At 38.4% G+C, this 27,676-nt stretch overlaps 1 protein-coding gene and 1 long non-coding RNA gene across 5 annotated transcripts in view; both read left to right on the forward strand.

The window, feature by feature from the left end:
- bbg (PDZ domain-containing protein big bang) overlaps positions 1–27,676 on the forward strand; it is a 268,523-nt gene that overhangs the window by 140,045 nt on the left and 100,802 nt on the right. For 3 of the 4 annotated variants that reach the window (XM_089259489.1, XM_089259490.1, XM_089259491.1), the window contains 5 exons: positions 23,096–25,872; positions 25,945–26,073; positions 26,139–26,574; positions 26,637–26,774; positions 26,833–27,392. In XM_089259489.1, coding sequence (XP_089115615.1) covers positions 23,096–25,872; positions 25,945–26,073; positions 26,139–26,574; positions 26,637–26,774; positions 26,833–26,981 — 3,629 coding nt within the window. In that variant the 3' untranslated portion in view covers positions 26,982–27,392. Of the gene's footprint in view, positions 1–23,095; positions 25,873–25,944; positions 26,074–26,138; positions 26,575–26,636; positions 26,775–26,832; positions 27,393–27,676 lie in introns of those variants that run through there. The other variant, XR_016196692.1, reaches the window with a different exon arrangement.
- LOC149091468 (uncharacterized) lies at positions 18,847–19,933 on the forward strand. Its single transcript, XR_016196696.1, has 2 exons — positions 18,847–19,104; positions 19,135–19,933. It is a non-coding gene; the product is annotated as an uncharacterized LOC149091468 (long non-coding RNA).

Below are 27,676 nucleotides of genomic sequence, written 5' to 3' on the forward strand. Positions count from 1 at the left end.
TTATTATTATTATTATTATTATTTTTTTTTTTTTTTTTTTTTAATAATTAATTAGTAAAGCTTTATACAATATTACATATTCAAAACTTCAAGTCAAGCGAACAGACCAAACATAAATCCAATATGCTCATTACACTTTCGTGAATGGGTATACAAAATTCACTATACTCAGACTCTGTGAGTGAGTGAGTATCTAACTGGACCATAGAAAATTAACGCCAAGTCTGGAGGAAAACGAAAAGCAACAACTAAAACTAAAACGTGCCGAGCACTTTTCACTTAAACGCAATGCGCAATGCAATTACAACAACAACAACAACCGCAACAATGGAAACAATTTTCAACTATTTTCAGGCAAATTAAATTAAACAATTTAATGTGAGTGCAATTTTTTGTTGTTGTTCAGGCAAACGCGAAATTGTTTCAAATGGCTTAATTAATTTGCCCAATTTTTGGTTGTTTTTTGTTGATTTTGTATTGTGGCCGGTACACATTTAACTTGGTCAACAGCAACTCGTTAACAATTACTCAACCAAGTCACCAAGCCCACAAAGAAACCTCGACAAGCCCTACGAAATGCCGCAGAAGCAGCCAGACCAGAGGAGGATGAAAAAATAAGAAGAAGAAGAGTGGAACAACGTCTGAGGGGCTAACCCTACTGTGTAGCTCTATCACTTGTAGTCGCCCACGTTTTTAGCTCTTGTTGTTGTTGTTGTTGTTGTTGTGCAGTCTCGACTTAATTTGATAAGATTTATTTGAGCCAAGTTTTCGTATTGAGAAATCTTTACAACCTGGCCTCAATAAAAAAAAAAAAAAACACCGTCACAGCCACAACATAAAGCCACCAAATCCCAAATAAAATCAATGAAATAGCATTTAAAAGACACTTAAAATAGAAATGTAAACTACGAACACTGATAAATGGCCAACAAGCCAAGTTGGCCCAAAGACCGCAAGCATTTGCTTCATGTAGGTGGACAAAATCTATGTGAGAACAGCTACTGATTGGCAGCCGAACGACGAGTTAGTCACTGATTTATGATATAAAGTGGATTACATATTAGTCGGAGAGATGAGAAATAAATATAACATTTTAAGTGGGCGAATATTATTAATATTGCTAACAGACCTCCGCTTGGTTTCGTACAGCCCAGAATTAAAGTTTTTAATTTTTATGTATTTACATAATTTGTATGTTTGCATATATTTTATTAGATTATTCATTTATTCAGTTTAAATTTGTATTTAAAGACTATAAATAATATGAGACACTTTATATATGTATAGCCACTATAGGAATCAGGGATTCCCATTTTTATTTGTTTATTTATTTAATTTATTTTTATTTATCTATGTTATTTATTTATTTTATTTTATTTTATTTTATTTTAATTTATTTTTTTATTTTATTTTATTTTATATTTATTTTATTGTATTTTTTTATTTTATTTTAATTTATTTTATTTTATTTTATTTGTTTTATTTTATATATTTATTTATTTATTTTTTTTTTTGCAAAGCGCTTAAATCTTTTTTACTTTCAAATCACTTTTTTTATTAGGAACAAAATCGGATAAAAATATACTCAAGATAGACTAATCCCTGAATTTATAAATTAAATATATTTATACGACAAAAGAGAGAAAAAAAAGCAAATTTGCTGCAAAGCCGATTTTGGCGGCTTTGTTTAAATCTTCAAGCCCATGTCGAGGCACACATATAAATAAGACTTTATATAATATATATAAATACTTTACATATACAATATATAAACGAAAGCTTGCTTGAGAAGCTTGGTTGAGCATGTGTAGCACCCTAGTTACACAATCTCAACGCGATGGCAACAGAAATTAAGAAGAAGACAGTTCGAGAAAATTGATAGGGTAAAGAGGTACAGGCGGGTGATCAAAAAACGTTGAATTATTACATTTCTCAAGTTAATTATATTAATAGTATATTAATTTTCAATAAATATATATATATATCGAAGCACTGTGTTGTGCTTGAATTTGTGTAAAAAGGCTTTTAAAATGGGAAGTAAAACAGATAAAAGACTCTGCTAAAGTTTAAAATGAAAATAAAATAGTTAGAAATTGGTTGATAATAAATAAATTCAAAAATATTTGTCACATTATAAACTTAAATCTAGACTAAATGTACTCAAATTAAGCAATATTCAAACCTACAGCAGAAAGAGTTTCAGATACCTACAATAGACCCTAGAGTTCCTCTATTTCAAATATTTATAGTTATACGAGTTATCTTTGAGTACATTGAACTTTTGCCTGCAAAATTTCTCATTTCACACAGGAATATTTTACAACAATTATTTTTGTTTTTATTGAATATTTATTTTCTCATGCAAATCCTGTGTCAATGTGAAAGTTACAGCAACTTCTCTATTTTCAACTAGTTCTCAATGTTTTTAAATACATTTTTTGTTTGTATGCATTTCATTATGTTTTTTGTTTATGCCAAGCGCCAGCGTTGATCTCTGCTGTTAATACATACAGTGTTTTTTGTTTCTGCCTAAATAGCTGCGGTTCAAGAGTTCATTGTCAAGTCTAATAAAATGTTCGAATGACACGTTAAGTGTCAGCCACTACAAGAGATCCGCCGATCTCTGCTCGACTCGTTTGAGCGGCCGCAAAAAAACCGAAAAAAAAAAGTGAACAGCCGTAGCCAAAAAAAGTTTTTTTTTTATGTCCGCTTGACTGAAACTTGAACTACAGACTGCAGCTACACAGGCAGCTGAGCTGCTGCTGCTCTCTTACCCCTATCCTAGGCAGCCCTCTCGGTATGCCACCCAGCTCTCTGTGGCAGATGTTTCCCTTTTTGTCAAATGATGATAAATCGTGACCGGCGAGCGCTTTAGTGAAATTTTCTCTAATGCTGCCCACTACAAATTTTCTATCTACATATATATTTTTGTATGCCCTGTGCATATTTAGTGGAAGGGTATTATGCGTTTTTGCATTCCTTATATATATGCAGATTTACAATAATATAGTTAAGGCTGACTATCTCGAGTACTAGCAATGCCATAGACCCCTTATTTTGTATATATATTCTTAAATATCACGCGCAGCAGATATATTTTACTTTTTACCATTATCTCATGTCACTAACATTATATCGATAAATATCGATTTTATTCTTTTAGTTTTGGACAGCATATTTTTAAGACTATTAAAGCTAAACCCTTTGGCTTATGTAAAGTAAGCAAAGTTGTAGCTCTTTGCTTCAGTCCATATACATATTCAGTTGTTATTTGTTGTATTATATTTATGATCTCAAAGTTCCCAAAAGTAGTTTAAAATGTTAACCCATACAGGGTATTCTTTAGTCAGTCAGCCCCGACTAGATCTCTCTTACATAGTGTTCATCTCTTCGGGCTGCTGGCTGTGCTCTTTATTACCACATTTTCATTTGCTTGACGAGTGGAAGAGCTTTTGGCCCAGCTGCTGCCAGCCAGCGCTTTCCTTTGCTACTTATGGCCAAGTTAGTAGCCTTTTACTAGCACTCCACCCCCTCCATTTGACATCTAAGTGAATTTATGTAGTTTTCATGTTAACTTTCGTTGCGGTGCTTGGCCAAAAATCTTTTGTGACTAAGTGCCTGGCAGGCGACTTTTGCCATACCTGACGATGCCATCATGATTTATGCGTGCTGGCACAAGTATGTATGTATATATGAGATCTATATATATATAAATGACGCTGACATCCCTTGCCCCCACCCTTCTACAACTTCTAGGCGTTGAAATTAGGCAGCAAATAAAATTTATGAGCCTCGATTTGGGCGCCAACAGAAAAAAAAGAGCTTAACGCCAAGTCTTGCCCCATTTTAGTTGCCATCGAGGGGGATATGTCGGCTTTGATTTAAATGCAAATTTTGATTTTGACAGCCTCTTGGGAAATGTCAACGCGAATCACGATCTTTTACTCAGCTCAGAGTGAAGCGATTGCAATTTGAATTTGTTTATGATTCATGAATTACTTGAATAGAATTCATTATAGCTCTGGAATTTAGCTAAGGAAATGCAGGCGATAAGTGCAATAGAAATATGTATATGCTATGCAAATAATATGCAGTTGTGTTTATTGGAATAGTAGTGCACTTATAATTAGATAATCTTTAAAAATTATAGCAAAAATGAAAAGAAAATAGACGATAAGAGAATAAAATAATAACAATAATTTGTTTACATTTTTTTATAATTTCTTTAATTATTTTTATCTTTTCTGATATATATTTATGTATTAATTTTTATCAATACTTTAAAGGTTAATGAGTATTAGTCCCTAATAGCAATATAAAAAGCGTTATTATATCTCTATATAAACCCATATATATCTATACATATATGTATGTATACCCATTAGGTAATTATCTCAAATATTTACCCAATATTTCACAAGCTTATTTTCTTTATATTTTATGGTTTATCTGCTTTCATTGATCTTTGCTTGTTGGAAATTTCCAATTAGCTTTTAACCCGATTCAAGGTTTTGTTATTATTTCAACGACAATTTTTGATGACAAATTTCGTGCTAAATAACAGTTCAAGTTCAGCTCCCACACACACACACACATAAAGGAAACAACACGCGTTATCGATAACATGTGACTGATTAAATGCCAGAGTTATCGAAGCACTTGACAATCGAATCTTACGACAAGCGGCTCATTGAACATTTACAAGTTAATTTGTCGCCAATATAAATACCAAACACCGTTATCTGCGGCCAATTGGAGTTGTACAAAAAGTATCTGAAGCGAGTGTATCTGTATCTGTGAGCGCGACCTTGCAAGGCAACAATGGCAAAACCAATCAGGCAGCGTGAAATGAGTAACAAATTAGCGAAAATGCAATACAATAAATAAATAAATAAATCGAAGCGAACGCAGATCGACAATAATAACAAGTGAAACAAGAGCGAGGAATTTTTTCATTTAGATAATTGAAATGACGCTGAATGAAACAGTTTATTATTATTATAAACAATAATGAACAGAACAATCCAACTCAACTCAATTATTAACAAACAGAGGGGGGAAAAAAACTATATTGAACATTAACTGTTTAATCAGATAACGCAGCTGTCTTTAGTTTCATAACAATAAGCGCAGTTGTTGTCAAAAAGAGTGAGAGAGAGAGGAGAAAAAAGTGAATATGAATAAATTAAATGGAATATTGCATTAATTCCATTTCCATTTCCATATGAGTCACATTTCAATGCAATATTTTTGGTCATCCCGTTAATTGCGACAGTTTGATTCACATTTTATTGCGGCTTTTTCCACATTGATAAATATTTGATTTAAATAAATTGCATTCGTTTAATAATAGACAACAACAAATTGTGAAATACACACACACACGCACAGACACACAGACACTGATTTATTTCCAATTGAAAGAAACTAAATTTGAAATGATTTTCATTTATATTTGGGTAAACTGATTTTCCTTTTAATTTTGATTGATTTGATTTGCTAAACGATTGTAAATAAATATATATTTTTTTTGTTGTTCAAATTTTGTTTTTGTATTTATTTTATGTGCTATTTAATAAAAATAAAATTGTATGTATACAAAGAAAAAATGTGTAGATATAGAAATTATTTGATTTGAAATTAATTATTAGAAATTGATAAAAGAAAATTTCCCTTTGTGGAATTTAATTTTCCAATAAAAAAAAAACTGATTGAAATCATAAAATAAATGTTCAAAATGTAGTTAATTTTTATAATTTAACCTTTCAGCTGTATAATATATATATATAATATATCAAATATATATACATATATATATATGTAATAAAAATTTCTGTTTTCAGTTAAATTTACAATTTATAGCTCATATGAAAGAGTATATCAAAGGTCAAGGCATTTTGTTTTAATTTATTATCAACCGTTCATTAATGTTTATTTTTAATTGCAACGTCAACGAGATACGTCAACATGCCAATAAATCAGATTTTTATATATAAACAGTTATACGATTTAGTTGTCTGTTATTGCAAATGTCAAAATTCATTTCGATCAGAACGAAAACCAAAGAACAGCCAAAGCTAATTAAAGAAAAACAAAAACAAGTTCGCACGACAAGAAAAGCCAAAACATCAGCTAATTAAGAACCTAAAGATAAAGCACTTGTTGGCCACAACGGGGAATTGCAGTGCAATCCACCCACAATCGAACCGAGAAACGAAACAGAAACTGAAACAGAATCAAAGCCCAAGACAAAGACCCAGCCTAGAAAACTAAAAAAAAAAAACACAGATTGCAAGCCCTGCAGTTTTTCACGCCCCTTTTAGCACACGGGCAATTGTTTTTTGTCTTTAGGTATTTTTTGTATATTTTTTAGATACGGCTGGAGATCTCATTATGAGGCAGCACCGCTCTATAAGGTGTGCCCTCGCCATCGTCACTCGCTGCCACGCCCCAAACTCAAAACTCTGTGTACTTTCTAATACATGAATTAGGAGTCGACATCGACATCGACATTCGATATCGACACCATGTGAACTTGGCCAATTCGGCGATTGTCAAACGAATGTCGAATGTTGCCAATTTATAATGTAAACGGACTCCAATTGGCAGTCTCATTCACTCCAATCGGAGTGCAGCAGTTCCTCCAGCGCTTTTGCTTTGTTAGCAAAGGTCATTTGGCCACCTAACAAGCCCAATTTAATTCATTTAAAGGCGCACAACGATATATACCAAAAAATATAAATTGCTAATTTATGTTTATTGTGCATTATTTGTACTAGACAATAGTCCCGGTGCACTGTTCCAATCCGAAGTTCCCTTTGGCAATGCGAAATTGAATTTTTATGCACTTTATAGCAGCGATATATCTATATATAGATATACATATATATTTTAATGTTTTTTTAGTTGGCCCACTGATTGAAATTTATGAATGCTTAGCTTTATTTTTTGCTGTCTTTTTTTTCTGCATTTATTTATTATTATTATTTGTGCGTTTTTTGTTTGTTATTTATTTTTATGTTTATTTTATGTGGACTCTGCGTGTAATTCACATTAAGTTTTATATTTATTCGAGTTGTTTTTATGGCAAATTTTAATAATAGTTTTTTATAGACCTTATTTATGTTTATGTTTTCATTAAGCTAGGTCAGTTGCATTCTTGAATCTCTTTGAAGATTCTCCCATTTTAGTAAAGCCAAGTATTTGCAATAATTTTATTTCGTTAGTTAAGTAAATAATTATATAAATTAAACAGAAAAACACGCTTTAACACGTTAACAAACCAGTGAATAAATTTATGCGCGCTGTTCATAATTTGCCCAGCAAAAAAGTCTTTAATGAGCCGCCGCGGCTCTGGCTTGGCGCTCGGCAAGTTTTAGCCTTTTATGGCCAGTTTTTAGCCTTTTTTGCGGTATTTTATGCAAATCGAAAAACAATAAATTTGTTGTCAATGCCTAACAAATGCGACTGTCAAGTGCAACATGCTCCATTGTGAACTTAATGTGAGCATTGTGAACCATTTTCGTGGCATCATAAGTTTGTCCGCTTTTTTGTGTCTCTCCCGCATTGAAGCTGAACTTTGTCATTTGCCTGAGAGCCTGGAAAATCAAGTCACCGTTGAATAAAACCTAAATAAGAGAAGAGAGACAAAAGATAGGAAAAGCAATGGGAAAACACACAATTGAACACTATCAATCGATGCGCTTTGATTGACTGCCGGCAATTCGGCAATAAATTGTAACAAACTTTTTTTATGCTCTTCGAATAGTTGTTTTGTAATGAATTTATAGAGTATTTGTTCAGTGGATATATCGTGATTACAATATGATTTACTGCATATAAGTACTTTGCTCAGGATAAGATACAAAACGAAAGTTATATAGATCTGAAAGTGCTAAAATTTACTTATTTTAACAGTTGAGAATAAAAAATTAAATAAAAATGCGAAAAAAAAAAATTAAAAAAAAAAAAAAGAAAATACCAAGATTCTACCCAATAAAAAATATGTATTATTATTAAAATCGAGAGAAGTAGAAAGAGAGAAAGAGAGAGAGAGATAAAGAAAAAGAAAGAGATGTGTCTACTTGTATAAAACAGTTAAACCGTTAAACTAATGTAAAGAACTTTCGAATGTATAGAAATATGCCACAAAAATAACTGAATAAAAACCCAAATCCAAGTTTTACCAAATATTTGCAACCTAGTTAGTGTATCTTCTATTTCTATGTTATGCAAATGGATCTCTAGCTAGACTCACATACATATGTCTATGTATACCCCCTGGGGTGGAATTTCGCGCATAGTGTCACATGTCAAATGATGCCGCCTTTAAAGTTTCGCCGCTAACCGTGAAACAAAACATGAATGCAATTTGCATTTGGCGCCGCAGCTTCTGCCGCAATTGAAACGACGTGTGGGGCATGTGCTACAGATATGCAGATAGAGATGCTATAGATGTACGTGTATATACATATGTATATGTAGATATGTGTATATACGACATCTTGATATTGGCACATGTTTTGCTATGCAATTTTAGCGGAGCTTCTGCAGCTGCCTTTGATTGATTTGTTTTGCCAAGTGACGCACAACATGTCAAGATAGCTGCTGATTGGAATGGTATGGAATTGGAATGGGAATGGGAATGGGAATAGGCATGGGAATGGGCTTGATGTGTGGCGTCTCAAGTGGCACAAGGTCTACGGAGTGAATATATTTTTCGCACTAAACGCGCTGACACATTTTAATAGGCAGCTGCTTTGCATTTGCTTTGCATAAATTTATTTACACATGCCGATTAGGGCTGAATGGCGTCGTACCGAAACTAAGCCAAAACACACATTTGGTATCCATTACGGATGCTGTGCGAGGGGCAGATCTGTCAATCAGAAAATCAAATGAAAAACATAACTCAGCGAGAAGTCGCCCTCAGCTTTTGATAGATGACAATACGGAGTAGAAACCGAAGAGGAGGCAGAAGAAGAAGAAGAATGAAAATATGTTTCTTTTTTTCTTGTTTTTTTGGGAAAGTGTTTTGTTTTGGTTTTATTTTTTCTGGGTTCTGTGTGAAAGTTGTAGCCAGACAAAAGTAGAAGCAAAGAAAGTTGCCTGATAATTGGCCAAAGGTCGTGAATCTCTCGAAGACTCTTGGTAGATTATGCAACACGCTTCATTTCCATTCAAATCTCTTCAACATTCTAGACAAAAAACCAAACAAAGTGAAAGCTAACATCAGCCGAAGCAGCAGAGGAATAAAAAACATGAACAATTTTGTGAACTCATCCTAATGCACTTTCAATTTCGAAAAAAAAAAAAAAAAAACAGCTTACAAATATTTTGTTGCGGGTGTAAAATTTCTAATACCCAAATAAACAAATTTCAAGCTGAGAAGCCCACAGAGAGATGAAATGAAATGACAGAGGGAGGGGCAGAGGCTGTCGGAGAGAGAGAGATCTTTATCAGCTCAAGCTTAAGCTTTGAGCTCTCCAGAGAGAGAGCTTATTACAAATTCTAATCGCATTTCATTTCGCTTACACTCACACACAGACACACAAACACACATACATGGTTTATTTGTGTGGCTCGTACATTGGCCTGGTGTCGAGTCGATGAGGCTGTCGCTTATCGATTAATCACCAAATTAAAAATTACTAAGCCCAAAGCGTGGAGCGTGGCCGAAGGCATCGCGATCCCCCCGCTCCTACACTGCTCTTTATCGTCTCCCTCTTCTCTTATTATTATTATTATTTTATTTAGTTTTTTTGGCAACCCAATTTAAACAATAACTTGGAGTAGACAGTAATAACCGCACTAATTTCGATTCGCTTTTAGACCTATTTCGCAGCTTGAATTGACCATTGTTTCCGCAGAAATTCCTAGTTTCCCTTTGTTTCAAATGTCAACACTCATCTAGTATTATTTACGATAATGGCGATGAAATTCCAAGGAAATAGCAAACAAACTAATTGAGCCATGTGTTACATCAGGCCCAACGCCCAGCGCGATAGAATGTATAGTATATACATTTATATAAATATATAACAAAGTCGTAAATTCATTTAGCATGAGCAAAGGGAAACCGAATATATGCAAATATTGTGGAACAAATAAAGAATATTTTCCCGCCTCCCTACAAAAAATAATGCTCATAAATTACACTTTGAAGCGCCGCCTGGCGGCCAATTAAGGCACACTGCAAGCGGGTACAAAGTTCAATTTGATATCAATCGGCGTTCGGCATTTTCATTGGGCAAATTAATTTAATGCTCAGTAAGAGATTTTCCAATGCTTATCACAAATTTGTCATCAGCTCGTTGTAATGCGATCACACACGCACACACACTTACAAGACACAAACACACACGTATGGGAAGTTTAAGCTGGAGTTGGAGAGCACACATGCGGCTGCCGCTACTCATAATGAAGTTGAGCGTGGCTTGCAGATAATGATCAAACAGACCACGCGACGCGACGCCAAGACACACTCACACACTCATACGCACACACAGAGGCACATAGGAAAGAATTGCAAGCGCCGCGTCGCGCCGAGCGCTCTCGCTCTCTCTCTCTCAGCCGATTCGGCTCCAGCTGCTTGTCAAACAAGTTGCGTGCGAAGTCGGCTGCGCAGACGTATCGTATCGGCCGGCGCAGTCAGTTTACTTTTGGCGCTCGTCGCGTGCACAACGTTAAGCGGGCAGACACAATAGGCGGCACAGAACGTAGGTGTAAACTTGACTTTGACTCTCACGCTCTCCCACACCGTAAAGTGCGATCGTACGTGTGCGTGCGTGTGTGTGTGCAGTTCATTCGAATGCTCGCTCGTTCACTTGCAAAGGCTGACCGTGAAGTTTGTTCTTTTTGCATGCTTATAAGCTGAGTAACTGTAACTGTGCTTTGTTGTTTGTGTTTTGAGTTGTATTAATTTTTTGCTTTTGCTTTGCGCTTTGTTATTGCCGCTCTGCACTCTCCGCCAAGTTCATTCACGTTCATTCACGTTTCATCACCGCTGGCCGTCTAATTAAATGTAATGCAACGCAAATATCGAAATCGAGTTTAAAGCTAATTGCAAATTTAACAACATTATTTCTTGCTGCTTGTTGGTTGTTGTATCTTCGCTTTGTTTTTGGCATTTCGAGTTCATATCCATATTCATATTCGCATCCATTTCCGTTTCGCCTCGCTGTGCATTCGAGCGCAACAATTAATTGCATTCGTTTATTGTTGATGCAAATAATTTAAAACATTTGAAATTAACTCTTGATGATTGCCTTTGAAGAAAGTGAAATCTCTTTCTCTCTGGCTACAAAAAAAAAAAAAACAGAAACACATATGGCTAATACTATAATTATGTTAATTTTAATAACAGTTAAGTGTTAACACAGTTTATTCGGTAACAAAGAGAAATAATCATAATAATACTGAAATATAAAAAACAAACCCTAAAAGTGCAAACAAAACGCAAACTGTTTAAATATTTTCTCACAAAAGCTACACAAATACAAAATACAAAAATAAATAAATAAATAAATAATGTGTGCAAAATTTATGCAAAAACGAAAGCACCAAACATTAAGCAAGAGCTCTTAGAAAGGTATGTAAAGCCAGCTAAAAATAGACAAAATCTCAAATGAAAGTGATCTAAATGAAATATATATATTTAAAATAATAAAATATTCTAAATAGAGAGTGGCTTAAAATGATAATTCTCTTAAAATTATTTATTTAAATAGTATAACTTTTGAGTAGTTAATAACAGTTAAAATTAAATGTAATTAAAATTGTATTTCTGATGTTTCACTTTCATTTTAGTTGATGATTTATTGAAAAGCCTAAGGCAGCCAAAATTATATACATATATAAACCAATTACATTTCAAACAGCATTTCCTTATTCTTCTCTAGATTGTCTTTAATCACATTTCTATACTCTGCTCTGCTTTGCTCTGCCTGATCTTTAAGTGAAAGCTCTTGCAGCTCAGCCACATATTGTTCGGGTTCCTTTAATGATGTTAAATTGCGACAAGTGGAGCGTTTCTTTTATTTTCATATACATATGTATGTATGTATAGTTGTTGCCTTAATTTGTTGTCTTTTCATTGTTGTTCCACTGACTTCCTCTCTGGCATTTCCTTAATCTTTAGCCCACTTTGTGGCTCCCTCGCCCTCTCTCTCTCTCTTTCTCTGTCTGTCAACCTTTCACACTAAAGTTGCCTTGTCATTGGATTGTGGGGGCAACTCTGGCCGACATCATTTGTGACACATTTTCATAGAGACAACACAGCTCGCGTGTTCTTCGGAGAGACAAAGAGTTCGCATTTGTATGCCATTGGCAAATATTTGCTGGCCAAAATGTTAAAATGCCAAAATGCTGAACTACTTTCGAAAGGGAATTAACATACATACATATATTGTGGTGTTAAGGCAGCCCCAGCCCCTCTTTGTTATGGTTGTTGCTGTTGTTGTTGTTGTTGATTTTTGCTGTCGTCAAATGCAGTGGCAACAATACAATAAAGCGCACCATAAACATTTACCTACTTAACTTAGCCAGCCGTCCCGCTGACAGTCGCTCGACGCTTGCGTTTGCTTTCATTCAAATATTTGCATTCAAACATGCACAAATTGTTCACAAGTGGGCGTGGTCAAGAGGGCGATGCGCTTTGCGTTCTATATGTGCAACTCCAGCTGTCAAAAAAAAAATGAGTCTAGAACAAATATTGCTAAAGACTGTCTGATACCCTGTTTGCTAAATAATAATAAAGATTTTTAGAGCTATGAAGCAGATTTTAAAACTGAAAATAAATACAGCAATAGGATAAACTATTGCCTTAATAAAATTATATAAACTTCGTGCTTTTAAAATTGTAGAATTTTTAATTAGGGAAGTGAAGAAATAGAAGAATGTTAATAAATATTTATATATATATTTTTTAATAATTTTTAAAACAATATAATAAAATATAAAAATGAATATTTATTACACAGCAATTTATTAAATATTAAGACGAGTTTAGCTTTAGTTCTTATACTCAGATTTCAAGATTTTATATATTATATTATTCAAGATTTAGTTAAGAAAATTCGAATCAAGCTCAATCTTAGCTATATTTTTCTCGCAATCAATACACTCATTTAGCACTCTGTCTATGCTGAGCATAAAAAAATAAATGAATTTCGAAAAAGAGGCCGCAGCTACAAAATAGTTGAAATTCGCTTGAAAGCTAAACATTTTTTTTATGATTCGCCTTATTTGTTTTTGTTGCTGATTTTATTTGTATGTATCTATATAGATACATATACGTATATGTACATACATACACCTTATGTTTGTCCGTTTGTAAATTTTCGCGTTTGTGACAAGAATTTGCAAATGTCAACGAAAATTGCGCGCTTCACATTAAATAAACGAAAAAAAAAGACAAAAGCGAAGAATTCGACAAAAAGGGCCGAAGTGGAGCTCAATGCATGGAGAGGTAGAGATAAGAGTGGAAATACCAATGCCCCAAAACGCGAACCAATTGAAATTGTTTTATAAGTCCAACTTTTTTACTTTATTGCGTTCGCTTTTGGTTTAATTTTATTTAGTTTTTTTTTTTTTTTTAATTTTTATTTTGGGGCATTTTGTGTTTGGCATTTTTAAAGAGCTTTGCGACATCAGGATCGTAACGCAGCGTAACGGATCCGATCGTATCGGTATTACATCAAAGTGAAAACGATCATTCAGTTAATGAGTAAATATGTGAAAACTTTGCCCAGAGCTAAACTTTAATAATTGCGGACATGCGCAAAAAATTTGACTCTTTGTATGCTCGCATCTTCGTATTATCCATTTACTGAAACGTGTTATAATTCCCATGCTGTAATAATGCTTAACTGTACAACAGTATAAAAGTATAACAGAATAACAGTATAGAAGTATAACAGTATAGCAGTACAAGTCTAGAAATGTATAGGAGTAGAACACTAAAACCGAATTGCATAAAAAGAGGAAACAGAATAGACAAGTCTAGGGGTATGTATATCAATACTAAAGGAGAATAGAAATTGAGTCAGTTTTAGTATAGTAAAGCCTTATTTTTATAAGTAATATTAACGTATATTATGTTAAGGAAATGAATATTCTTTTATAATGCATAGCATATTTATATATGTAAGTATTTCCATGTATTTAAATGGTTCTTTCGTAATGCGAAAACATTTAATACAATGAAAGGGCTATACAACAGCCAAACGTGACATTTTGTTAATAATTTTTATTATGTGTAACGATTTGTGTAATAGCCTATCGAAATATTCATGTAAATTTCATTAAAAAACCAAGTTAGAAATAGAAAAATAACCTTTGTTTGCTACGAATTTATCAAAAGAAAAAAGAGGTACAAAATTGATAAAAAGTATTCCGTTTGTATTTCTTTTTAAAGTACTTACAAAACATTTTCACCCTTTGCTTTGTCAATGAAATTTGCGCTTGGCAAAAAGAAGAAGAAGCAAAGGTAATCGACTTGAAAGTCACCTGCTTGTTAGCAGCATTTGGCAGGTGTAATTATAGTAATGCCTTTACAATATTATTGCTGTTCGAGTGTGAAGTGCGAATGAATGAAAGGGAGAAATGTTAATATTATTATTTATAGAGTCTGATTGTAGCAATTTGTTTTTAGCCAATGATGCATCAGAACACTCCAAGTAGGCTTCACAGCTATTTACGTCCGCTGAATACAAGTGAATGCGTTGATTACCTGATTGGCCTTGTCGCTGTGGAAGGTGCCACAATTTATATTGATAGTGCTCGATTTATTAGATACTTGCGCTGATAGCCAGAAAGGTGATGGAAGCATTTGCTTGATGTCATCAGCGACACGAATGAGTTTTGATTTTTCTTTCTTTCTCCTCTGTCTATTATTATTTTGCTTCTTCTTTTTTTTTTTTTTCTTGTGTGTGAAGTCATAATGAACCGAAATGAACGGAGGTTTCTCTTCAACTAATTAGACCATAAAGCAGCCGACCTGGCTGGCCGAACTAATTCGCTTCAGATAAACCACAACAAAGGTCACGCTTTAATTGATAAGAAAACACAATGCCGTCTGTCTTTGGGAAAAATATTAAATCGCTTTTCCAAGCCGAAATGCCGGCTACTGTAGCCTGGCGAGTCACTCAAATGGAAATCCTCAGGGGCAACAATGACAGCGGCAGCGAGAGAACCCCAACGAGAACCGAACTGAACCCAAAGTGAACTTGAAGTGCCAGCTGTGCCTCGATAAAGATCACAGCCCGCGTCACAGTCACAGGTGGAAGTGCCTACAACGATCATCGAATGGAAGAAACGCGAAAAAAAAAAATGAGAATCATGCCGCAATTGAGTGCACTTTTCATGCATACAAAATATATGTATATAGAGCAGGACTGCTAGATGCCCTGTAAAAAAGAATTGAAGTTCTTTAAAATTCTTATTCCTTATTCCAATATTAATTTCTTAAATTGAGATAAACAGATTTTAAAGTCAAAGAGCACACATTATAATTATTTATGATACGTTCTATTTATTATATAAGAATTCATCTGTCTTTCTTAGCTTCCATTGAAAGACTTGCCTGCGCTCATTCGCATATAATTAGCATGCCTTTAGCTGCATTCTGATTACAGGGTATTCGCAGCAAAACTTTTAATAGTTTTGAACCTTTTTCGAGTCACTTAAATTGCGCAGCGAAGCGTGCTCTCTTCAACTCATCCTCCACTCTCCTCGCCATCCTCACTCCTTCTCTCTCTCTCTCTCTCTCTCTCTCTCGGTCTCTTAACACTCAGCTGCCAGGTACGCCCTTTTTCAACACTGCTCTAAAGAAGGAAGATTAAGAATGGGACTGAGAATAAGAATGGGGGAATGGGGAAACGAGTTAATGGGGGAATGGGAATAGGTCTGGGCCGGAGAGAGTAATTAACCCATGTTGGCCATTTGTTTTCTTGTCGGCCTGCCTTTTGCAAACATTTAATTGTTCCGATTGCCGTTTAATTGTTTCGATCTGCAATATTTGAGATGCCAAAGTCAAAAGTCTTTCGACTTGTGCAGATCAAAGTTCTGCCGCCGTCTCTTGCTACGGTTCTTGGCATATTCAAACCATACCATGCCATACCATTCCATTTCTTTTCATTTCACTCAACTTCTTCAGCTGGGTTATTAAAAGCCGTCAACAACATTATTAGCCAAGACTCGAGAGAGTCGGCATTATGTAAGCCAAGCAATTGTCAAACTGTGAGGGACTCCGGTTTTTATAGAGCTTCTTCTCCGACTTCTGTGACTTCTTCTTCTTCGTCATGTTACGGCAAGCTTTAGACCACGAGTTGTCCAATTAGTTGCTTCCGTAATTTCTTGGTATTATTTTAATTAGTTTTCCGTGGCTAGCTAGATATATGTATATATAATTTCTGTTTTATTTCTCCTTATTTAAATTGTGTTGACTCGCCGACAGGTTTTACTGTGCCGCCCCAAAGATTTATTTGTTTTTATCTCTTTTGATAATGATAAACACGCATAATTTATGGACAATGCATTTTTACATGCGAAGCGATGCGATGTGATCGTAATTCGTTTGAACTGCACCTCTCAGCTGTGTTTAGGGCTTCAAATTTTGTTGCTTTAATTTGAATTTAGAGTTTGTGTATATATATATAGTTTTGCTGTTTGGCTGGAGTTTTTCTCGAATTTTGGATTTCACTTCCTGCTTCGAAACGAAATAAAAAGTGGAGAAAACTCATCATAAATTTCAGAAGTAGACATCTCTGCCATATACATATATAATTCAGTATATGCCTTGTGCGAAATTGCGTCGTAAATAGCATTGAAATGTTCCTTGAAGTCTGCCTACATTCTCTCAATCTCTCAATCTCTCTCTCTCTCTCTCTCTCTCTCTCTCTCTCTCTCTCTCTCTCTCTCTCTCTCTCTCTGTCTCTCTCTCTCTCTCTGACTCCCTCTCACCTGCTTTGCACTATCTTACATATAATTCACAACGCGCTTAACGCGCTTACCTGTCCCATTCCCCGTCTGTTTGCCATGCCTTTGGCTCTTGCCAATGGCAAAAATGCGTTTAAGCCAAGTCGCCGAAAGCCGAAAGCCGTCGACGTCGCAGTCGCCGCTGGGTGCGTGTGTGCAACGTGTGTGGCAGCTGCTGTCGCTGTCGCTGCTACGGCGGCTGCTGCTGGGAGACCTCGACAGTTACCTTGCCCCCTACCCATGGCACTTTAGCTCGATATTTATGCAACGGCACACACTTCAGTTCTGCTTGCCCTCTTTGTGCCTCTCCCTCTCTCTCTCTCTCTCCCTCTCTCTCTCTCTCTGTCTCTCACTTAGCAATTGAAGCTCGCATTTTTCTTGGCAGCACATTTTCCTCGCCATATGCATAAGCAGTTTTTCCAGCCCCTCTGGCGCTTCCTCTCGCTCACCGCTCGTTCGTTCGCTCGCTCGCTCGCTCATCGCATTGTTTGCAACACTTGGCGCTTGCCACATAACAACAGCAGCAACAGAAGTTGCAACTGCTGCAACATATGCAACAGCAGCAGCAACAGCAGCGTCCGCTATGCAGCGTTGCATGACACATTAAATGCAAAACGGCCAGCGAGCAGCACGAGAGACAGGGAAAGAAAGAGAGGGGGAAAAGTAGAAGTAGAGACAGCGCGGTAGTCAAGGAGTTAAGACCTGAAACATTTTGTTGGCCACCGCCAAGAAGTCAGTTGTGGCAGCGGTTTCTACTGCTGCTGCTGCTGCTGCTCCTCCTGCTGCCTCTTCTTCTTCTTCTTCTTCGTAGTCTGCTGCGTTGCTCTTATTAAATAAAAGAAATGCTCTGGAATTTTTTAAATATGCCCTAGCAGTGCAAGAAGTATGGGGTATATTGAGCTGTTAACCGAGTTATGTATATATATAGAGAGAGGAGATATTTAAAAACTTTATTTATTTAAATTAAATATAAAGATTTTAAATTACTAGATTACATATAAGGAAGTGTAGTGAATAAAATAAATAATATTTTAATTACTTAGTTAAAAATAAAATACTTTTATATTCATTTTATTCTTTTTTTTTATTTATTTATTTATTTTATTTTTTTTTAAATAATAAAATAACTCTAAAAGTAGATTTATATTATTAACTTTTTTTTATCTATCTATTTTTTTTAATAATAAAATAAATCTACTTTTAAATAAAAGTAGATGTATTTTATTCACTAATTTTTTTTTCTTAAAAAATAAAATAAATAAATTGTTTAACAAAATTGAAATACTTTTAGATATATATATTTCATTACTTAAATATAAATAAAATTATATTTTATATGAATTATATTATAAACACTTTTATATGTAATTTATTATTATTTTTTATTTATTACATTTACATTTATTTTTTTTTATTTATAACATGCTCTTACACTACTTAAATATTTTTTACAATTTATTTTAAATATTTTCTTGGCTTATAAAAATGAAATATATCAACTGTTCATAATAATTATCTGAAGAGCACTTTAACAGGGTATATTAGTCAACGACTACAATTAGTAACTGCTCCACATATCTATGCACATATATATTTAAATATATTTGTACTTTTGTTCACAAAGCAACGGCTGTTTCTGCAGCAGCTGTTTGGCTTATGTTTAAGTTATTTCTAGCAATGTAAATACACATCTACTAAATAATACGCATGTCTTGCGTTTTTTATCGTAATGCGTAGCAATTAACGAGCTTTAAATTTGTTTTTTTTTTTTTTTTTTTTTTTTTTTTGAGGAGCTGCTGATCAAACAGAAAATTGCAAGAGTTTGTTTAGTAAAAGACTATTAATATGCATTGAGCTCGACGACGTGTAGTTCAGCTGGGTGCTGAGTGATCTATAAATGGGGGCTGGGCACCTCGGGCATTGAGCTGCGAAACTCTTGAATCCAATCCATCCATCAAACGACGCATTGAACACTTTAAGTAATTGCACATTGTGGCTGAGAGGCTTTAATAAAATAATTAAAATGAAATATGCCATACGGCTGGCTCCAGCTGCTAACAATATGCGAGCGCGGGTTCCTGCTTCACAGTCCACTGAGTGGTCAAAGAGTCGGAGGCTCTGAAAGAAGTAAAGAAGATAAAAACAACAAACACAAAGAAACAACAAAAATAATAATAATAATAAAAAGCATCAGAAACCACGAAGAATCAGCGCAGAATGCTAGCCATGTAGAAAAATGTGCGGGCTACCAATCTACGCATTTTTTTAACCATTTTATTCTCTGGTCTTTTGTTTTTGTTTCACGTCTCTTGGACGTCAAAGGGAACGCCGACACGAGTAAAATGCGAGCGATAAAATGTTTTAAAGAAATCGCTGAAAGCGTACAAAAAAAAAAAAATAAAACCAAAAGGAGAGAAAAAAAAACTTATTATATTAATTTCAATTATTTACGTACGGTAAGCAGCGCGCAAGCCGATTTTCAACAGCGATTCCCACGTTGAGAAGCGCAGAGAGGGGCGCAACTCTAAGTGGCATTTTGTGCGCTAAATGCGCGCAATTTGTTGCAGGATTTTTTCTGCCACAGCCAAATGGAAGGGAGCACTGTGGAAAAACTCATTGAGGAAAACTGTGGGAAAAGCAAAGACTATGCAATTTATAATTATCAGCGGTAGGTGGCGCTGCTCTGCTCGCCAAGTGCTCCCCGAGTCTTATGCAATAATCGTCGCATGTTGATCACAGCAGCGGAAGTTATTAGAGCAAGTTTCGAGTTATGCCAGCCAGTTCCAAAGAACTTTAAAGCGTAGCTTAGCGTTCCTCAGCACTGAGATTCCCAACAGCGTCGGCAGCCGCCGCTTTGGTTTCACTCGCTTCTAATTAAAGACGACACTTTGGCATGTACTCGAAAGCGTCGACTCGAGCACGGAAATGCCTCGCGCCGAAGCTTTCAAGAATCGTTTTTTGATATTTGTGGAGTACCGAGAATTGTACGACTTTCCAGTTGATCGTTGGACATGGAACACTTGTGTGCACGGCCGCCATTCATTTCCTCAATTCGAATTCGAATTCGAATTCGAGCTCGAATCCGAAATTCCCATTGCCAATTTTATTTTATTTTTTGTATTTTTTTGATCTTGTAAGTTTGAACCTCTAATAATCTTCTTAACCTTTCACACGGCGAACGTTCGCCGAGAGCCCCTGAAGATTACAATTAAATGTAGCCAGTCGACTGTTTCAGAGCACACAGCGGGGCAGCTAAAGGTGAACAAAAAATAAGAGAATATGTATGTATATATATTTATATATATTATTGGAGAGCTGTGAGCTCCAGCTCCAGCAACGGTGTTATTTAATTGCCAAAAATAAAGCCAGGGAAACGCAATCAGAAGAGATTACAAATTATAAAATTGTGGCAGGTGTCCCGAACGAAACGAGTCGGGTTTTGTTTTTGTTTTTGTTTTTTATGTTTTATTTTTCATTTGCGCCTACATAAAACATTCATTAGATAAGAATCGCTGGCCGGCCAGCCACGATATGCATACATAATATTAAAAAAAAAAATCTCCGCTTCGCTCGGCTTTTTGGCCAACAAAGAAAGAGCCAAGCTGCCAAGCTGCCAACTGCCAGCTGCCAAATATCAAAAGTCCTAACCGAGAGGGGCGCCTCATGTTACACTTGAGAGTTGAAGATTAATTGTTGCCGCCTGTCGTAGGCCTGCGAGTTCGATCTCCCAGTCTAAGAGTTCGTCGAGGTTCAGGGAATTCGCTTCTTTTTTTCTCTTCATATTTACCCCCAACTTTGGCTAATTTGATTAATTAAGCATGGCATCAGAATGGCTAAGCGTATTCATTGGTCGCCCAAAGGGCCTTTTAGATGAATAATAACAATTATTATTAAATATTATGTGGCCATAATGAAAGCCAATTAGCTGCCGACAAGCTGAATGGCTGGCGGGGTAACCAAGCGGGATCTCCAAGTGCCCAGTGACATGATTACAAAAATTACACAAAATCTAATCTTAGCCTTGAGTGAGTGTAGAGCCTGGCTGAATCATATCATTCAGATATCTAAGTTAAATGTGTGGCAGCTATGCCTCATCGATAAGTGAATGTCTGCGCACTTATCGATTGCTGATTAATCAAATGAAATGGATTGGAATGGAATGGAATGACTGCATTCCTCAGGGTTTCTCTGGCTGGCTTTCAAACAAGCGCAAACACTTTCTAGGTCTGCGTCTTCGGCGCCCTTGAGGCCCTTTTGGAAATTAAACATTCAACAGTTCTTTCTTTTTGGCCAGAGTTTCTGCACATGCGGCTTAAATACATACATATATATATGTACATATATTACACGTACATGATTTCTTTTTAGCCGCTCTGCGGCTGGCCAAAAGTTCATTAACACTGCGCACAGAACTTCAGTTACAAAACCCAACAACGAACCGCAAAAAAAATTAAGAATTAAAGAATTTCCAACATAGTATATGTTTAAAAAAAAAAAAAAGTGTAGAAAGAAGTAAAAAATAGAAGCACGCAGCGGTTTTCATTTTAATGGAAAGATAGCCTCGCTTTTTTTTTTGTGCTTGCCTTATTCTTGTCTTGGCTTAATTAAAAATGCAAATTCGTTCATGTATGTGAAGATGGCTTGAAGTGTGAGCGATATGTGGGCGTTCTCCTAGTTCGAGGCAGTCCAATTTCTTATTTCAATCAGTGAAATTGTGCACACTAGAGTCTTCTTCTTCCACATCTTCTTTGTGCTCAGCTCGCCCTAACGATTGACCCGAATACGCAACAAAGTTGCCAAAACAAAACAAAATAACAGAAATAATCCAAAACAAAAATCTGTCAACCTAAACAAAAACTTTTTCTATTCTTCATTAGCAAAACTTTCGCTTTTTGTTTTTGGTTTTTGCTTTTTTTTGGCTTTGTTCCGTTTTGAGTTAAGACAAAGCTTTGTTTATCCATAATTTGTTTATTTAAATCTCAGCTCGTCTCTGGCATTATGATAGCTACTTATTATTATTATTGCTATTATTATGTATATTGCTGCAGATGTTGCGGCTCTTGCGGTTTTTAATTGCCCTCAGCTAGAAGAGTAGTTGAGATGTATACATATATATCTATTTGCTTTTGGGGTATACATAAGATGCGCCTTAAGTCGCAGGGGGGTTAGCGCATAATGGCAACTGTTTCGCTTTATTTTTGGGCGAAAGTTTTCCGTTTTCAGTTTACAATTTTTTGTTTTGTTTTTTGGCTTATTATAATTATAGTCTTTGCGGCCGGCTAATAGATATAAGTTTTGGAAATTGTTTTTTAAACTGTTTTTCTGTTTTTCTCTAATTCTCTTACACAAATCTTCAATTTACAGCTTACTACGCAAACTCATTTTACCTGTAAAGACCAAAAACATTATCCAAGTGATTTTACAATCCTCAACAAGTTATGAAACCTTTGACAACCTCTACGATTTGTTTTATGTGTCTTAACTAAGCCCTAACCTCCTGGAAATACCAGTTATATAATCAAAATAATTATCGTTATCGATCAATTAATTAGAATGTTTATGAATATGTCAACTCCTCGATCTCTTTCATCTCTATTAAATTTAATTTTAAGAAAAATTTGCTCTTTTAGTTTCTGAATACAATTCAATAAGTTGTTCCTGCATGTTTTCTATGCTTATAATACTTATCGATAAGGTCCAGCTGTCTTTTATAAATTTTTGCAAATAAAAATTATCTGTTAATCGATTTATCGATTTATTAGCCAACTCACTTATTGTTCTTCTACACATCTTCACATTTTGTTTGTGGAGCTTTTGCCCCAATTTCAATATTACCGATGCTCATCGATAAATCACGACAATTTATCAATCTAGTATGCTGCTATAATGAATTTGTAATTTATTGTCATAAATTACAATTGATAATCAACAACAATTCGCAAGGAAATCACTTATATTTTATATTTTATGAACCTATTGAGTTATTCGTGTACTTATCGATGCCTAAACTTATCGATAAACTCCCCACCCAATCGCTTGTATACCCTCTTTTTGTTGTTCTATCCACCTGTTACTCCTCGTGTATTTTGCTAACCAAACCTTTCCCCTCCCTTTACAGATCTTGGTACCCTTAACAGCCACAACCACAACAGCAACAACAACAACAGCATCGGCACAGTTAACATCACAGCAGCAGCAACAGCAACGGCAACTGGCGGCAAGAAGCCTCTACTGGCCACAGCAGCAGCGACAAAGGCTTCCACTTCCACTTTGACTTCGACGGCCTCGTCCGCATCCAATTCGTGCCCAACGCTCGGACCGAGCTTGCAGCCCAAGCATAACAACAACAACAAAATGGAGCTGCTGAGCAGCCCAGCAATAGCAGCAACAACCACAGCAACAACAGCAACAGCCACGAAGCAGCTGCTGGTGCAGGACTACCTGAGCTACGCATCTCCACCGACCTACTCCCGACTGCCGCCCGATGGCCACGAGTTTCCGCCCAACTTCAGTGAGCCGCTCGTAATGCATCCCAAGCTGAGCTTTGAGCACAACAACAACAACGACAGCAAATTGGACGCCGCACCGCCGCTACCCAAGACGGGACCGCCGCCGACGGTGCCGCGTAAGATGTATCGCCAGGATTTGGTCATCAATATGGAGGATGCGCGTCCGACAGCACGCGCCACAGAGAGTGCGACCACAGCGCCATCTGGCGGCGGTGGCGTGCGCGACTATCAACGTTCCTTGAGCGCCAGTGCGCCGCGCAAGCCCAGCGACTGGCGCAAAGACGAAAAGTCCGAGAAGTCGGTGCGCGACAAAATAGCCATGTTCTCATCCAGCAACGAGCTGGACGCCATTGCGCCAGCTCCAGCTCTAGCCTCAGCCTCAGCCAGTTCCAGTTCCAGTTCCGGTTCCACGTTCTCTCGCAAGCCACTGAACATGAGCAGCGAGAATTTGCTGGAGGCGGCCTCCTCGACGCCGGCGCCGTCCTTGAAGACGCGCGCCATGAGCGTGGAGAACCTGAACGATGCACAGCGTCAGTACCAGCTGGCCAAGCAGCTGCCGCAGCTGCATGTGGCCGACTCCATGTACTCGCTGCACACGCTGACCACGCCGAGCAACGGCAGCAGCAGCATCGCCGGCGGCGGCGGCGGCGGCAGCAGCAGCTACAACTACAGCTATGCATCCTTGCCACGTCGCACGCATGGCGGCAGCAGCAGCAGCATCACCTCCTCGGCTGTGGAGCGTCGCATCAGCTTCTCGGGCGAGGGCGATGCGGCCACGCGGAAGGCGGCCATTACCAACATATTGGAGCAGCGGCGCCGCAGCTTGTCCAAGCTGCGCGGCCTAGTCATACCGGAGCGGCCGCAGCTGCTGGAGCCCATACTGGATCTGCCCGAGATCAAGAGTCAGGTGAAGGCGGCGAGTGGGGAGGACTCGACGGACAGCGGCCTGGGCGAGATGCGTCCGCTGCGGCACGCCAGCAACAGCACCACTAGCAGCAGCAACACTAGCAACAGCAACAGCAACAGCAACAGCAACATGAATGGCAGCAGCTATCGCAGCTTCTTTACGGCCACACAGCGTCGCCCCTTGGAGACACAGCTCTCGCAGCCGCCGGCCAAGCCGCCGAGGACATCGCTAGCTAGCGCTTCGAGCCTGCCCAGCCGGCCAGCCCCGCAACAGCAACAGCTGCAGCAGCAGCAGCAGCAGCAACAGCAACAGTTGCCGCTGCAACAGAGCTTCCTCGCCGATCAGGAGAGCGACACAGATTCCGTATTCTCCAGTACGGCACGCGTGCCCACGCCGCCGGAGAAGTTCGCGCTGACGCGCACGCTCAGCTCGGAGACAAACACGTCGATAGCCAGCTCCAACACCTCCACCTTGACGTCGGGCTCCTCGGCCGGCTCGCAGGCCAGCTGCAGCTCGCTGGGCAGCACGCCCACCGTGGATCTCACCAGGCGCGTGCTCAAGTGTCAGCTGAACGGCAGCGCCAATGCCAACGGCAATGGCAACGATGCCAACAGCAACCGCAAGAGCATCCTGGCCTCGGCCAAGTGCCGCAGCGCCAAGAGTCGCGGGCAGGAGAACTTCAATGACAACGACAACGACAGCACCGACGGTGAGGCCTGCGTCCTGAACGGGCGTCGGCTCAAGTCCAGCTACAAGCAACAGCAGCAGCAGCAGCAGCAGCATCAACTGTTATCCAAGCAGCTGGTCGTGGACAAGCTGATCAATGTGGCTGCCTATGTGGAGCTCACCTCGGATACGGACGACAGCAGCCGGCGCTCGGATACGCCGGCCAAGATCAGTGCCATGTTCATCGATGAGGAGCGCAAGGCCAGCTTCAAGGCCGATCCCGTGCAGCAGGCCAAGCTGCGCGTGGTGCAGGCCAAGCCTGTGATTTGCCCCGTGCCGCAGCGCACGCAGACGCCAAAGCTGGGCCTGGGCTGTGCCAACAAGTCGCAGACCACGGCTGAGCTGCGCGAGAAGTTTGAGCGCAACGCGGCGGCGGCTGCAGCAGCTGCCACGCCCCCAGTTCCATTGCCCGTGCACAAGGCAATCACGAGCGTCGCCCTGGCCAACGCGAAGCCGCATCATGAGCGCTTCAGCTCGCTGGACTCGCTGGCCTCCAGCTCCTCGGGCGTCAGCTCCACCACACAGAACGTGAGCACCACCCAAGAGACGGCCACGGAGTTCGGCAGCTTCTCATCGTTGGGCAGCAACCAGAGTTTGATCACGGCACAGGACGTGCAGCAGATTGTCGAGGAGGCCGATCCGCCACTGAAGACACCGGAAGCCTTCATCATAGTCCTGCAGCGGGACACGCCAGAGAGCAGCATTGGCATCACACTGGCCGGTGGCTCCGACTATGAGGCTAAGGAAATAACCGTAAGTGCTCTATATAAATATAAATATGTGTATGTATGAAGCAATCTAATCTTGCATCCTCTTCATTGCCAGATCCACAAGATACTGAGCAACACGCCCGCTGCCAAGGACGGACGCCTGAAGAAGGGCGATCGCATCTTGGCCGTCAATGGCATGAGCATGCGAGGCCTAACACATCGTGAATCGATCAGCGTGCTCAAGGTGGGCATACACATACATACATCAATAAATGGTACTCTAAACTAACGTCATCTGCCTCTCCACAGACACCTCGTCCGGAAGTCGTCGTCGTGGCCACGCGCTCCGAATCGCTGATCATCAAGCCCCTGAATAAGAAGCGCTCCTCGCTGGGCTCGCTCAGCTCACTGAATGAGAAGCCGACTGAGCTGGACTACGAGCGCAAACGCAACTACCACAAGGCGTCGCGATCGCTCGATCTGGATCTGGACATCGTGTCCAATGAGGGTGGCGCCAGCACCGTGCCCAGCACACCGAGCACGCCCAGCACGGGCACGAGCAGTCCGCAGCAGCCGGCCAGCCTGCTGGACGAGGCGAGCAGCAACGATGCTGAGCTGACCATTGCGGGCATTCGGGCAAGGCGTCAGCTCTCCCGCGGAGATGCAGCCAAGCTGAGCACCAGTGAGCTGCTGGAGCGTGCAGCGGAGGCGCGTAATGCCATTGCCGCGGAGATACGTGCGCAGGGTAAGCGATCTGAAGCCTAAGAATCCATGTGGATCATGTTTAATGTCCATTTGCTATTGCAGCTGAAGACGTGGCGTCTGGCGCTGGTGCGCGTTGCGTGGAAATCATCAAGGATAGCTGTGGACTGGGCTTCTCCATTGAGGGTGGCTTCGACTCGCCGCTGGGCAATCGTCCGTTGATTGTCAAGAAGGTGTTCATGGGTAAGTCAAAAGCCAGCTCCAGCTAGACTCCTACTACTAAAGTCCATTTGCTCCCCAGGTGGTGCCGCCCAGAAGACCAATCAGGTGCGCAACGGCGACGAGATCCTTAGCATTAATGGTGCCTCAACGGCGAGAATGACGCGCGTCGATGCCTGGAACTATATGAAGCAGCTGCCGCTGGGTCCGGTCAAAATAACATTGGCCTAGACTCTATATACGCCAATAGCTTGATAAGGATAATGCGCCACAATTTTTTAGTTTTAAGCGAGAGCGAAGAGAAAGAGCAGGCCAGCTGCGACGTTTTGTTTCTGCATTTAGAGAACGATCTATATAAATGTAATCGTAATCATATATACATCTATACATCTATATATATATTTAAATAATTTAAAGTGCAATTGATTTAACTTTTCTAATTGGAATTGAGGCTGCGTCCTCTATTAAACATATATATATATACACTTATATTTTATATATCCTTTGATTGTACATAACTATCTTAACTAATTTACGTATTTAATTCTCTCAAACGATACAAAGAAATGGAAATTTTTGTAACAGTGGTATTTTCTTTTACATATTATTGGTTTACACATGATTTCTGAGTGCACGCAAAAACGCAAAAGTTTGAAGCAAATCAAATTGAATAAATAATATTTTATATATTTTATGCCATAATTTATGCGGGAACGATATATAAATAATTATTTTATTGTTTAAACGAAAACAAACAAAAATCAATGTTTACAAAAGTATTTGCTAAAAAAAATATATATATATAAATAAAATAAACCATATTATGCAAATTATTCAATATTCACAAATGACTTTAATTTTAATTCACTTGTGGTAATATATTATTATATGGTAAACACACAACCTGAGAAATATAAACCGACTAA

This window comes from Drosophila navojoa, chromosome 4 (assembly GCF_054131105.1).
Source record: "Drosophila navojoa isolate 15081-1374.11 chromosome 4, UAZ_NAV_1.0, whole genome shotgun sequence".
Lineage (NCBI taxonomy): Eukaryota > Metazoa > Arthropoda > Insecta > Diptera > Drosophilidae > Drosophila > Drosophila navojoa.